The sequence below is a fragment of the Varanus komodoensis genome, unplaced genomic scaffold, assembly GCF_004798865.1.
Source record: "Varanus komodoensis strain SLA01 unplaced genomic scaffold, ASM479886v1 scaffold47, whole genome shotgun sequence".
Taxonomy (NCBI): domain Eukaryota; kingdom Metazoa; phylum Chordata; class Lepidosauria; order Squamata; family Varanidae; genus Varanus; species Varanus komodoensis.
Genome location: NW_025336045.1, coordinates 2,004,293 through 2,018,494, shown reverse-complemented (window position 1 = coordinate 2,018,494; position 14,202 = coordinate 2,004,293). Strand labels below are relative to the sequence as shown.

General features: G+C 39.4%; 1 protein-coding gene across 1 annotated transcript in view; it reads left to right on the top strand.

Moving 5' to 3' along the window:
• Positions 1–3,010: 3,010 nt before the first annotated feature.
• Positions 3,011–14,202, top strand: part of LOC123030847 (major facilitator superfamily domain-containing protein 2B-like) — a 61,679-nt gene continuing 50,487 nt past the window's right edge. Inside the window, exon 1 of the mRNA XM_044445134.1 lies at positions 3,011–3,118. Coding sequence (XP_044301069.1) covers positions 3,011–3,118 — 108 coding nt within the window. The remainder of the gene's footprint in view (positions 3,119–14,202) is intronic.

Here is a 14,202-nt window from a genome sequence, read left to right as displayed (position 1 = left end):
CAATTCTTGTTTTTTTTTTTTAAATCAACACATCCGAGATAAAACAAATTTACATGATGTGATGTTCACAATCATGTCCTTTTATAGAAAGTAATTTTATTTGGATTTGTCTACACTTCTGTTACAGGATAAATGGAAGAAATAATTGGTTTTTCATTTCTCATTTGTGGAAATCATGTTTCCATGAGTGTAACCCTCCCTGTATATTTTCAAAGTGAAAGGTTTGTGTGCACTTGTTATACCTGACAAAATACCACACCAGATTTATGCACTTTCCTACTTTACTATAGCACATTTTGTCTTGAGTGAATTAAACCTTGCACGGGCATTCACTTCTTTTTCTACAGCACAATGAAATACATAGGATGTCAATAAGCAGCAATATTCTATCCATACATGTTGACTGTTGAGCACGCATTGTGTGTACATTCACCCATCCTATGTTCTGTAATATTTGCCAGTTTTCTTATTAACACAGAATAGAGCAGCACATAAAATTAAAATCTATGTCAGCACTTACGAAGTTTTGCTGGTTCCCTGTTCTTTGGCTCAAAACAATACCATGCAGAGTTGTCAAAATAACTGATTTTTGGGCTTTGTTTGCTGCAGATATATAGAAAAAAAGTGCCTGCTAACTTTGCAAGTTTTTCACATGAAGGATTGTGTATGAGAAGAATGTACACATTCTTTTTCTAATGTATGAAAAGAATGAGATTGTTTAAAAAGTCGAGTTTTGATATCAAATTGATACCATTTTATGTACAAGTCTATTACCTAATTTGTCAGGTACCTATGCACCCAATCTAGTAATAGTATCAGCTTCATGTACGTATTCAGCTTCCACACATTCAGTGTCTGTTCCATAAGGTGCCAGTGTAATACTTCTTTGAATTTAGTGCCTTAATATCATGCAGCAAAAGCAAAGTGGCTTAGTTATAAAAAAAAATCAATGGTGTCCTTTCTGGAATTTAAATATTCAGCTTAGATTAAAATACAGAATATTTATTTATTTATTTATTAAAACATTTCTATGCCGCCCCTTGCCAAGGCCTCGGGGCGGCTTACAACATCAAATACAAAATACATTAAAACAGTAACAATTAAAATATATACAGTAAAATAAAATAAGCCCTCCTGGCCGAATAAAATTCAATAATATTAACATTTAAAATGCTGCTTAAATAAAAAGGTCTTCGCCTGGCGCCGAAAAACAAATAACGACGGCGCCAGGCGGACCTCTCTGGGAATACATTTGTGCATTTCTTAAAAGTGGTTAAAAAGCAGCTTGACATTATCAAACAGCTTAATAACCATCATGTTAAGTGTCAGGAATCATCAAGGTTTTAACTTACTGAGATCAAAACAATATTGGCAGGTACACAACAATCACCATATTTTACCTTGAGAGGAAATGGGTTAGCTTTTATATTGGTATCATTGCTTGTGCTGCCTGTACATAATTAGGGTAAACTAGACTTTGCAGATCCACTTCCAACCAATGTTGGAATAACTAGAAGATGTATGAACAAAACCGATGTTTAAATTGTGTAGGTTTGCAGTCAAGAACATGATGTGCAGTGCAATCCTAAACCTGTCTACCAAAAAGCAGGCCCCACTTAGTTCAAGTAGGAGGTAAATGCATATATGGTTGCCACCTTAGACAACCAATGACATTCAGATATTTAAAGACTACAATGGGATTTATTAGAAGTAATAGTATTTGAATCATGTTTGGACTAGCTACAGCTAAAGAGAATTGTTCATGCCTTTAAACCCACGGTTTTGTTTTAGAACATTTTTCAGTGTTAACACTGAATTGGAAAAAGGAGGCACAATGTGAAAATGGGGGATATTTATTGAACTATTTGTATTTATTTAACTTGAAGTTTGAGGAAAGAAATCATTAAAAGCAATGTTTGAAGCCTGAATTTTCTTCTAGTGTTTTTTTCCCCCGTCCCTTCACCCTTGTCTTGTATTTCAACTGTTTTAATACCTGAAACGTGCGTTTGTTTTTCACTTAACCTGCTACACTGTTACCTGTACGGTCCAGAAAAGTGTACGTGCTGGGCGGCTGGCGGAAGAGAAGCTGGTGAGAAACGATAAAGCACCCATCAATCCATAGTACTCGGGTCACATCTGCGGCCTAGCATGCATACTTGGTAGTAAGCCTATTGAACGCAGTGGAATTTGCCAGCAAGTATGCGATAGTTCGGTAACTGTCTCTGCTGGGTTTGTATTTATACAGTAGTAAACTGCAAATATTCTTGCCTTGTTGCAGCTACAATTCAAATTGGCAAAGGAAACGTGTAGAAGCAGGAGATACGTTGTCCACGGAGCTGCAGCTCTGCTGGGATCGAAACACCACAAACCTATTCGTTGCTTCAGTTCTAAGAGCAGTTTCCAGGAATTTTAAACTCCATTCAAATAATTGCAAGAATTCTGTGGGTCTTCATTCGCAATGTTCGCCCTTTACGTTCAATGGGGTTTAATCCCATGTAGTTCTGCAAGCTATTTACACTCCCCTAGTCACAAAAAACTCATTTTTTAACGAGGCTTCTTCTCCAGCAAACGGCTTTAGGATTACAGGCTTTATTTCGTATAAGGCTAGGATCGGGAGACTTTGAAGAATGTAGGTTGTCTCGTGCCTCCGATCCTGTGCGAGCGGGGGCGGGGGGTCAGTGAATGTGCAGCGCATAAGAAGGCTGTACGAGTGTTTGCGCCTCTCTACGAGTAGACCCCGTACTCAATCGGGCTTGCTTCCGAGTAGACATGCCTCCGATTGCACCGTTAGACGCACAGAGAGAAGAACTATTCCTGATGCAGCCGGAGCACAACTCCGATTCGGCCACGGCCAAAGAGAGGAGAAAGCGACTCCTCGTCGGGAAAATGTTCCGCTTTCTCTGCACAGAGCTTCGTTAAGGCTCGGAAAAGCGACTCATCAAATCAACCCCGCCTCTGGGAAGACCAGCAGCGGGGGGTGGGGGGGCGTTTATCTAGAAAGCTGCCCGCGATGGACAGAGGTCCAGAAGGAGAATCGAGGCGGCAGAACAGGCAGCGTTTAAACCCGAAGCTGGAACACACTGACTCCTTGCATGCCGTGAAGGGGCCGGCAGAAGCTGTGAGTCCTGCTTTCACCCCTTGTCTGATCCTGACCCCAAATTCCCTGTCTCTAGACAGGGCGTCCTTAGTCCCCGAACGGACAAAGTGGGCGTTGCCTTACTAAAAAGGAGGATAAGTAGTAGACGCATTGGAACAGTTTCGGGAGAGGTAGAAGCAAGATAGTCAGCGTTATGGAAAGGATGGGGAAAGGTTGAAGGAATTGGGCACGCTGAGCCCAGAGAGGAAAAGCTACAACGAGGGCATGGTAGTGCTCTTCAAACGCCCAAAGGGCTCTTAAAAAGAAGCGAACTAAGGTTTCGCTTAGTTGTCTGAAACGGCAGTACTAGATATATGGAATTTCATCTATGTTAGTTGTCTGAAATGGCAGGACTAGATATATGGAATTTCATCTATGGTAAGGTGGATTTTGGCTGGACATTAGGAGAAACTCCTCAATGGTAAGGGTAGTTTGATAAAAAAAAAAGCAATTACCAAGGGGGAGTGGGTTCTGCAAGTCTTCAAGCAGAAGCAGGGCATTCTTCAGCTAGGTTTCTGCATCAAGCAGGGATCCAACTAGATAGCCTAAAAGGCTCGCTGAAGTACACTAGAATAAGAGATTTCATAGGTTCTTGTCATCATAGACATGATGATGATGATGCTCTTTAGAGTGACTAAACTGAGCTTTACCTTAAAGGTTATGTTTGCTCCCCTTGCTTGGGCTTCCCCACATTTTGTGTACAAAAATCAGCTGTGTGTGTGTCATAGCAAAGATAACAGTTGCTTACTTTAAATAATCAAAGGAACTGCCCTTCTGATTAGGTACACAGAATAGCTAGGAAGAGCCCTACTCATAAAACATGTAATGGAAACGGCCTGTTTGCCACTTCGTCAACATAAGGAGTGCTTTCTAAAAAGAGTCAAATGATGCCAATAGGCTGCATTTAACATTTTCTGAACGTACAGCATAATTTGAGGAGTAAGAGAACAAACATGTTTTTGGAACATGTAAACCTTCTAGTGTGTCTCCAGATAATGTATACTGCTGTTTGACATAGTGCTCCAGGACATCCTGATATGCAAACCAGCAAAAAGTGAACTAGATAGAAAAACTATTAGGTGCATTCAAAACTGGCTGCTAAATCAGACACAGAGTGCTCATCAATGGCACCTTCTCACCTATTAGGTAACTGGTAGGGTGTCACAGGTTCAGTCCTTGGGTCTATTGCTCTTCAACATCTTTATTAATTATTTAGATGAGAAAATACAAGGAAAGATAATCAGATTTGCAGACAATACAATAGTGGGTGGAATAGCAAACACCCTAAAAGACAGAATAAAGATCCAGGGTGCTCTTGATAAATTTGAACACTGGGCTGAAAGCAACAGAATGAGATTTTATAAGGACAAGTGCCAAGTCCTTCACCTAGGAAAGAGAAACCAAATACATCAATAGAAGATAGGGAATGCATGGCTCAACAGAACTGAAAAAGAAAAAGATCTTGGAGTTATTGTGGACAACAGACTAAATATGAGCCAACAATATGATGCAGCTGCAAAAAGGGCAAATGCTATTTTGGGATGCATTAATAGAAGTATGATTTACAAATCACAAGAAGTAGTAGTTCCCATATACTCCTCACTGGTCAGACCTCACCTGTGTACTGTGTCCAGTTATGGGCACCAAGATTTAAGAAAGGTGCAATAAATTTATTTATTTATTTATTAAAACATTTCTATGCCGCCCCTTGCCGAAGCCTCGGGGCGGCTCACAACACAATAAAATACAAAAATAATATAAAATTAACAATAATAAATAATATAAAAGAAGTCGCCCTGGCCAGATAAATAAGCAGATATTGTTAACAATTAAAATGACGCTTAAATAAAAAGGCCTTCTCCTGGCGCCGAAAAACAAATAACGACAGTGCCAGGCGGACCTTTCTGGGGAGCGCATTCCATAGATTGGGTGCCACCGCAGAGAAAGCCTTCCTCCGAGTACCTACCCTCCTAATTTCTTTCACAGAGGGTTCCCAGAGAAGGGCCTCTCCCGCAGATCTCAAGGGGCGGCTGGGCATATATGGATGTAGGAAATTAGAAAGGGTCCAGAGGAGGGCAACAAAATGATCCAGGGTTTGGAAACATTGGCCTATGAAGAGAGACTGATCTGAGAACAGTGCATGTTCAGCCTTGAGAAGAGAAGACTGAGAGTGGACATGATATCCCACTATAAGTACCTCAGAGGCTGTCACAAAGAGGAAGGTCAAGATTTCTTCTCACTAATACCAAAAGGTAGGACATGGAATAATTAAATCAAGTTACAACAACCCAGGTTCAGGATAGATATCAGCAAAAGCTTCCTCACTGTCAGAGCAATATGACAGTGGAACCAGTTGCCTAGAGAGGTCGTGGGCTCTCCCAGACTAGAGACATTCAGAAATAGACTGGACAGCCATCCGAATTGGATAGTATAAACTGGTGTCCTGCAACAGCTGGGGTTGGCCTCGATGGCCTTCATGGCCCCTTCCAACTCGACTATTCTAGGGCTGTTTTAAAATATAATATGTAAAATAATTCCTTTAAATTTAGAGCTTTCAAAAATCCAGTTTTAATATCCAAGCCTACAGCAGTACCCATCTTGTTGGACCATCTTTTTCACCCCCTGCTATGAAACCCAATAGACCCAACAAATTTGGGAGAGGAAGATAAAAGAGGACAGATAAAGAAGTGTACATGAGATAAAGATGGTGGAAGAGACTGGGGGTTTTCAATGTGTTATTCAGTAAGTAAGTGAGGTTCTGAAGACTCTTTTTAAATAACAGTCTGCACACACCTTGAAGACAATGCAGTAATTGCTAGAAGCCAGTATGAATTAGGGGCAGATTAATGGAATAGATAAATAAAAGGTTGGGAAGAGAAAGGTAGTTTAAAGTTATGGCCATTTCAGCAAGGCATGCAAAGGGAACTGAAATAAGTGAATTTGGAATGGAATACATGAAGTTGTATTTGAAGTGAAATACATGAAACCAACTCATGTTTCCTTACCAAGGAGTTCTGTCACAATTTCCAATGCTAACTTTTCACTGTTCTGAGAGCTGTTGCTAATCAAATTATCTATAAAAGCCTTTATATAAATTAAGAAAACCCTGAATGAATGTGAATTGTTAAAAACTGCTATCATGTGATGGCTCTCTTTTTGGTGAAAGGATTCACAAAACGAAGCAAAGTTACTAGAAAGAATGGATAAAATTCACAAGAAGGCTGAAGAACTGAGGGAGCAAACAACTGAATGTGGAATTGCAACGCATTCAAATGTGAACAGCCAGATGTGATTAGTTTAAGAAAAACACAGTACAAAAAAACCCAGTAAATAAGTCCATAACTTGAAGCAAGGATTGTATAAATCAAGAACATTGCCAACAGGTGAAATAGCAGCCCAGGCTTCCAAGGGAAAGGTAGGTGCCCTTTAACACTGGAAAAAGGGATTTAAAAAAAAGAAAAGAATAGGATGAATCCAGTTAATGTGCAAACAGAACATATTGTCTAAAGAAGTGTTTTGTACAAAAACACATTATACAACGATTTGTGGGGAAAGCATATACAGAGCACCAAGAACTCTGGGGAAAATATGGTTACCAGAAAATTAGATGCATGCAGCACACCTCCTGCTTTTTAATATACAGCCTGGGTTAGGCAGCAAGTTCCACTGCTCCAGTCCTAGTAACTATTTAAGTGGATTTGACAACTTAGTATGAATGGATTAGAACTATATTTTATCTAGACCAAGTTGTTCTAAAAATTGCATTCAGGTTTAACAGAGAGAGTCTATATCAAGATCTATACCTAGATCTCATCAAATTGTAGCAAAACTTTTTCTCTTGAGGAACTTATTACTAACTTTGCACAGTTTATAGGACAGCTGTTAAAATATTTTTGTACTAGTGTTAGTTTATTTTTATGTTAATGTGAGCATGAAATTTTATCTTAGAGCCCCATGTTCTGTGGTTCCTTCCCTTTCCTTCCAAACCACTGCTGTTTTGATCCTGTTCTTTCTGATAATGTATTTTTAAAAAATATATTTATGGCTGGGAACATTCGAAATTCAGTCCCATAACTGAACATCTCTCATTTTATATTATTCTAAGCATTTTGTCAATACTCAGTTTTAAACTTTACACATACATGCATTAGGTTTTACCAAAAAATTCCTGCAAAAGCATGGAATTGCTTAATTATCTGTCAACACTATAAGTTAACACAATTCGTAGGGGGCAGATAACTAGTTATAGTTTATACAAAATGGGAATATAGTAGGTAATATTGAGATTAGTATGGTAGAAGAGTTTGAGCCCCAATCATATGGTTTAACCAAGGCTTTAGAATCCCATGCTTTAATAATACCCTACCTTATATTTCATAATTCATATACCACCCTTTGTTATCAAATCATAGGGTGGTGTACAAAATGCATTAAAAACAAAGCAGAATTTTTAAGAGTACTAAAGAAAATCTTCCAAGAAAGGTATTACAATCAGCAAATGCCTGTGTATTCATACCCATAGGCTGCACTTTAGGAAGGAATTTCAGAGCTGGAATATCACAGGAAAAATGGCCTTCCCTCTGGTTACTGTCAGAGGTACTTGTGCAGGTGAGGGAACAACCAAGAGGCTCTGATCTATAGATCTCAGTGAATGGGTAGGTTGATATGGGAGATGGTGCTCCCTTAGGTTGCCTGGTCCCAAATTGTTCAGGGCCTTGATCCACAAATCAATAGGTAGAACTTTAATTGGTTACATAATGCAATAAGTGATGCATAACCAGCCCTGAGAAAAAACCTCTTTTCTAGAAATCAGCATGTGTGCCTCCTTGAAATGTAGCTGACACTGGCCAGGCACCATTCCAGAAAAAGCTAGTTGGCACTTGACAGATAACAGCTCAGACAAAGGGCAGTTCACCCCATCCAGCCTTCCTCCTCTTCTATGTAATATCACCCCATCGTCCCCCTCTTTGGAGGATCTTTTTTGGTATGCAAGTGGGAAAAATCTGTGTTACGTGTAACCCTCTAATGAGCAATGTTTAAAAGGGCCAACTGAGGACTGCTCAGGTGCATTATCTGGAACGATTTGTTGGTAGCCAGCTATTTTCAGGAATAAATCCTTTAAAAGAAAACATTCCCCTGTTGTGTATTTTGGGCATATGCACAGCAGGACATGGATCATTTGGTTAACAGCTTTGTATGTCAATAACATCACCTTGAACCTAACCTGGTGATACATTGACAGCAAGCACAATTCTCTGAATCAAGATGTATTGTGCTTGTCATAGGCTACCCAACTGAGTAGCCTACAATTTCCAGAGCAGCCTGTGTACCAGAGATATATATTACCATGTCCCTGGGGATCATTCTTGGTACCAACTAAGGTTTTCTAGCACTAACATGCTGCTTTATAATTAACGTATTTTCATACTATCAGCTGGAATAGCTGTACATTATGTTGGTGATGTCCATTCAAAGAAATTGTTAACTGTGTCAAAGGTCAGACCCTACATCTGCCTTTACTTAATCTGATGTCCAAGTTAGTTATCCTTTGCTACACACACCCTGGCAGCCATTTTATGGGAGGGGGCAGAAGACAGTTCTGTGAATTGCTGTATGTGCCCACTGTTCAAAAAGGTTTCTTACCCCTGTAATATACATTTTATTAATGTATTAGGTGGGGCATTATTCAGGCATGCCCAGGGCTAATCCAAGACATTTCAGAGCTTGAGATGGAAAATCACCTCACCAATAAAAATGAAATAAAATAGTTTAATACATCACAATTTGCTACCCTTTCATATTGCCTAAAATCTTGTGGTTGAACCTGCCTAACGCACTTAGCCCAATGGTAAAGCTGACCTTTGGGGTGCCTAGAATTGTTTGAAATTTGGAGTTGATTGAAAATAATAGTCTAAAGGAACAATATGAAATGCTGAATTGAGGTTGGCCTCAGGAAAAGTTGTGTTCTCAATAGTTTGCTCTGGTCAAGCAGGGTGCTATCAGCATACATGAGTGCATATCGTTTCCTTGCAACACTTCCAGTGAAGGAATTATTCCTGCCAAAGATTCATATAGTATTAGAAATGTCTTTGATATTTCAGTTACTATTTTTAAATGAAAAAATAGAATAATGCAATTCCTACATCTCATAGAATTTGTGGGAATTGTGTTGCTTTTTATCATGTTCACAAAACTAGGCATGCACTGTGATTTTGAATGATACAGACAGAAAACAGAGGCAAGTGCCAATACCATACTTTCAGAGTAGAATGCCTGCATTGTTAATAAGTAATGTATGAAGTTAAACTGGCAGATACGAATTTACATAGCTCCAGCTGATAAAGGCTTTGTATAATATCAACTTGAATGTAGAATATCCTTGTTAAGTTCATTAATCAACAATGCAATATACGTGTTAATTCATAAATAAGTCCTAATAGGGGAGTGAAGGGGAGTGAGAATAGGTGAGTGAAGCAAGAATGCATCTTCACTCGTATCTTGTTGTGAGTTTTACAGTAAAACCTTGGTTTGCGAGCATAATTCAATCCAGAAACATGCTTGTAATCCAAAGCACTTGTATATCAAAGCAAATTTCCCCATAAGAAATAATGGAAACTCAGATGATCCATAACCCAAAAATATTCATATAAAATGATTACAATACTGTAATATAATACAAAATAATAAAGAAAATACAAAATATAAAGAAAAATAGAACAAATTAACCTGCACTTACCTTTGAAAACCTTTGTGGCTGGTGTGAGGGAGACAAGAGAGAGGAGGGTTATTGTGTAGGATGACTTTCACTATCACTAACGGAATTACTGCTATCTATTGGCTCAATGGAATCTTTTTCTTTTCGTGCAACTTTAACTAGGAATCTATCCAATGGCACTTGCTTTTGCCTCCTTTTGAGGATTTCGTGGAAATGTGACATTACATTGTCGTTAAACAGATTCATCACTCACACTGCTACAGCCTTATTCAGGTGGTGCTTTTCTACAAAATTTTGCACTGTTTCCCACATTTTACACATCTCCCTAATCTCATTTGAAGTGAGGGATTCTTTGAGGGAAAAGGCTTAAGAATTTTGAGGCAAAATCCGCCTTTAGCCTGCTCGCTGCCCCACGTTGGGCGCCAAAACTGTTACCGGACTGAACCAGTCAACAGCTGGGGCAAACCCGTGTGGACCCCAGACCTGAGCCAAACAGAGCCTGAGACGACACTTTGAGCCAAAATCAGCTTTATTCTAGTGCACTATAGAATAAAGGGAGACAAAAGGGGACATTCAGCCCAAAGCAGTGTCTCAAAAGTTGCACCCCACCCCGTTTTATACCCTAGGTAACCAATTAGGTCACCTAATACACATCTAATACATCGATACATCAATGTATGCACCCCCTCCCGTGCTGGCGAAAGAGTCCTTTCTTCTGTCAAGGACCAGACATTTCCCATGTCTTTTCTTATCAGGTCAAGATTCACACAGGCTTGCCATGTTCTTACTCCCTGCACATTTGCAACTTTCATGGCGGCTAGAGCCAGTTTCCACTGTCCCTTTGATTACCGTATTCGAGGTCAGGCTACCCTGTTAGCTGTGGGTTACACAAAGTTCATTTTGTTCTTATTCCCCCCTCCCTTCTGGGACAGTATAACTGTGGTGTTTTTACTATATGGCCTTCCTCTGGCCAACTACTTTTGGGGCCTTTCTCTGGCCAATTACTCTTGGGGTGCTGCAATTGGTAACAAAAGGATGACATGGAAAGTTGTTGGTTTAGCTTTTGTGGTTACAGCAATAAACAATGCCTAGTCCTTTAGTTCCCTACCTGAAGCTGTATGTTCTTGAATCATTAAAATTATTTTAATTGTCAATCGCAATGTTTCTGTGCTTTGCTACTTATCTGCAGTGAAAAAACTGACCTATTAACTATTCATAATAACTTGTCCAGGGAGACAAATTTTGTTCCTGTTTGATGGACTTTGAAAGAAAAAGAGTAGTACAATTTTATTTCCAGAGTTTTCTACAGAGTTGCTGCTCTCTTTTGCAGCCTGTGTCATCCTCCTGTTTTTGCAGCATCAGTGGCTTGGCTGGCTGCCTCAGGGAGCAGGTCAGCTGAACCCAGCCAGGCTTCTACTTGCAGTGCAGGCCCAAAGCACGTGGCGTGGGGGAAAAGCCACTGGACGTGGGACTCGTGATGAAGGCTCAGACATTACTAATGCATGTACAGTGCATGCACACATGTGAAAGATATGCTTATTTTCCTTTTAAAAATAGGATGGCAAAACTGGCTTTGCCTTGCTTTATTATTTATTTATTTCATTTCTATACTGCCCAATAACTGAAGCTCTCTGAGCAATTTCAACAGTTCATTAAAAAACCAATAAAATAGCATCATCTTTCCAAAATACTAAACTTTTAAAGCAAAATTAAAAACATCTAGAAATAATATGATGAAGAGTAGCCCTGTGAAAATACCTGGGTTAAGTAATCCCCTCAAGCCTGTGAATATCTGTGCATATATTGAAAAATCTTAAATTCTATCTTAACCTGATTCTGAATAGATGAGATGGTTGGTGCCAGCTGGGTCTCAGTGCAGAGCTCGTTGCACAGATGGGGGGCACCACATTTTTTATAACTTTTTTGCTGTGAAGAAGAGGCATGTGATCTCTGCTGACAAATTGTAAAACCAAGCATCTACAATAAGTTCTTCTAGAAAGAAAAATTGCCCAGTAATCTTACAGAAACCTATGGAAGAACATGACATTCTGAATGGATTAATTGAATTCATTTATGAAAAAAAATGAAATATTGCATGGATATAGAAACATAGATACATAGAAACTGAGTTAGAGTCTCTAGTCTGATCTCTGGCTCCAGCCAGCTCCGCTCATGTAATCCCCAATATGAGGAAGTCCCTAGATCTGGCTACACATCCAAGGGTGGCATTTGCTCTCTTAACTGCCACATCACACTGCTGACTCATGATCAGCCTTCTGTTGACAAGTACCCCAAGATCCCTTTCACAAGTGCTGCTCTCCAGCCACTTGTCCCCCATCCTGTGTCTGTGACACCTATTCCTGTGTCCCAAGTACAAGGTCCTGTGTCCCAAGACCTTGCACTTATCCACATTGAATGCCATCCTATTGTCCTCTGCCCACTTCCATAGCCTGTCCAAATCCTTCTGGATCTGGATCACCTGCTCCTCAGTTGTGGCCACTGTCCCCACTTTAGTATTACCTGCGATTTTAGTCAGCAGGCTGGTTATCCCCTGCAGGTCATTGATAAAAAGGCTGAACAGAGTTGGTCCCAGAACTGAATCCTGGGGGACTATGCTTTTAACCAGCTGCCATCCTGATGACTCCCCACTGATAGGCAACCTCTGCTTGTGGCCCTTCAACCATGCCTCAATTCATCAGACAGTGCATTGATCTATCCCAAAGTTCAACAATTTTTCTACCAAGATATCATGTGGCACTTTGTCAAAAGTCTTAAAAACAGATCCTCATTTCATGATAAATAACCTTTGGACCATAATGTATCTTAAACAGAAAATGATCTTTAGATAGATTTTTCCTCAAAAAGCATTTTATTTTTAAAAAATCCAATTTAAATTAATAATATCTGAATTTTTATTTTTATCTGATTCATTTATTTTTATCCACCCTGTAATGTTATGTAGCAACAGAAATAAACAAAATAAGCTAAAGTAAGTCCATAAGTAAAATGGCAAAACTGCAGTCAATACCTGGTAATGGGACCAAGAAAACACACAAAATTGTGGGCAAGCTTTCAAGATCTCTAGATCTCTTCCTCGGAGTAAATTTATGGTAAAGCACAAAGAGCAAGGAAGAGTGGAAAAACCTAACCAGACGTAATAAAAGTCTGTGTGTTGTTGGAATCTTATAGCATAGTGCAGGAAAGAACACAGGTTTTGTACTTGATCCTTAGCATTTTTCCAGAAAGTTTTTTCTTTGGGTTTTGTTCACCTTTCAGCCCAGAGATGCAGAGAAACTCTCAACATGCAGCAAATTGTGCTACGGCATTGGAGGTATCCCAAATCAGATTGCCGCCAGTGCTACCGCATTCTATTTGCAAATCTTTCTCTTGGATATAGCTCATGTAAGTAGCTTGTAAAACTTAAATTATCTTGAATTTCATAGGCAAGGTAGAAATACCATCTTTGGTTATGTCATATGTATTAAATTTGTATTCCGATAATTCATCTTGTTCTTTTCTTACAAATTTTTATTTAAGGTAAACCCAGGAAACAGTGAACTCATCAGCAGTTTTCTCTTATGAAAGTGAGATTCAGCAAGAAATTGTTGGCAGAGAAAAAGTGTTGAAGAACATTTCAATCTCACCTCTCCCAATGAACCGATAGTTAAAGGGAAAGGAATTAGGCTCAGAGGAAGTTTTTCTAATGAGACCCACCACAATATCACTAATACAGCAAAGAGGGATTACTCCTGTCCAGCTTCCTTCCCCATCACCATAATCTACTGATGCATTTCCTTGGCAGCTAAACCCCAATCACCACTTCAAGAGTCTGTTTAGTTTATATGGACTTCCAGACCAATTTCCAGAGCGCAGATGGTAGTTGAGATTGGATAAAATGAAAATAATTGCAATATTTTACAAGCAGAGATTTGGAGCGCTTTTCTTAAACCATTTCTGAGGAGCGGTACATCCATTACGGTTACTGTGTGAAGGTTCATTTAAATCAAGGGTGCACAGCATTTACAACTCTGAGGGCTGAATCTAATGTTGAAAGGGGGCCTGCGGGCTGCACATGTATGTGCACACATACATGCAGGCAGACACATGGATGGAGAGGAGACTTTAACCTTGCCCCCTCCCCACATCCCAGAGACGCTGCATAAGATCTCAATTAATTAGAACTTGTTTGAGAGCTGCCCATTAGCATCATACTCTGGGCAGTTATTTCAATAAAAATGCAAATAAAATAACATTAGATAAAACAGTACAGTTGAAATATCATAATAAAATAAAACAAGATAAACTTGGTTCTTCTGGACCTCTCGGCAGCTTTCGATACCATCGACCATGG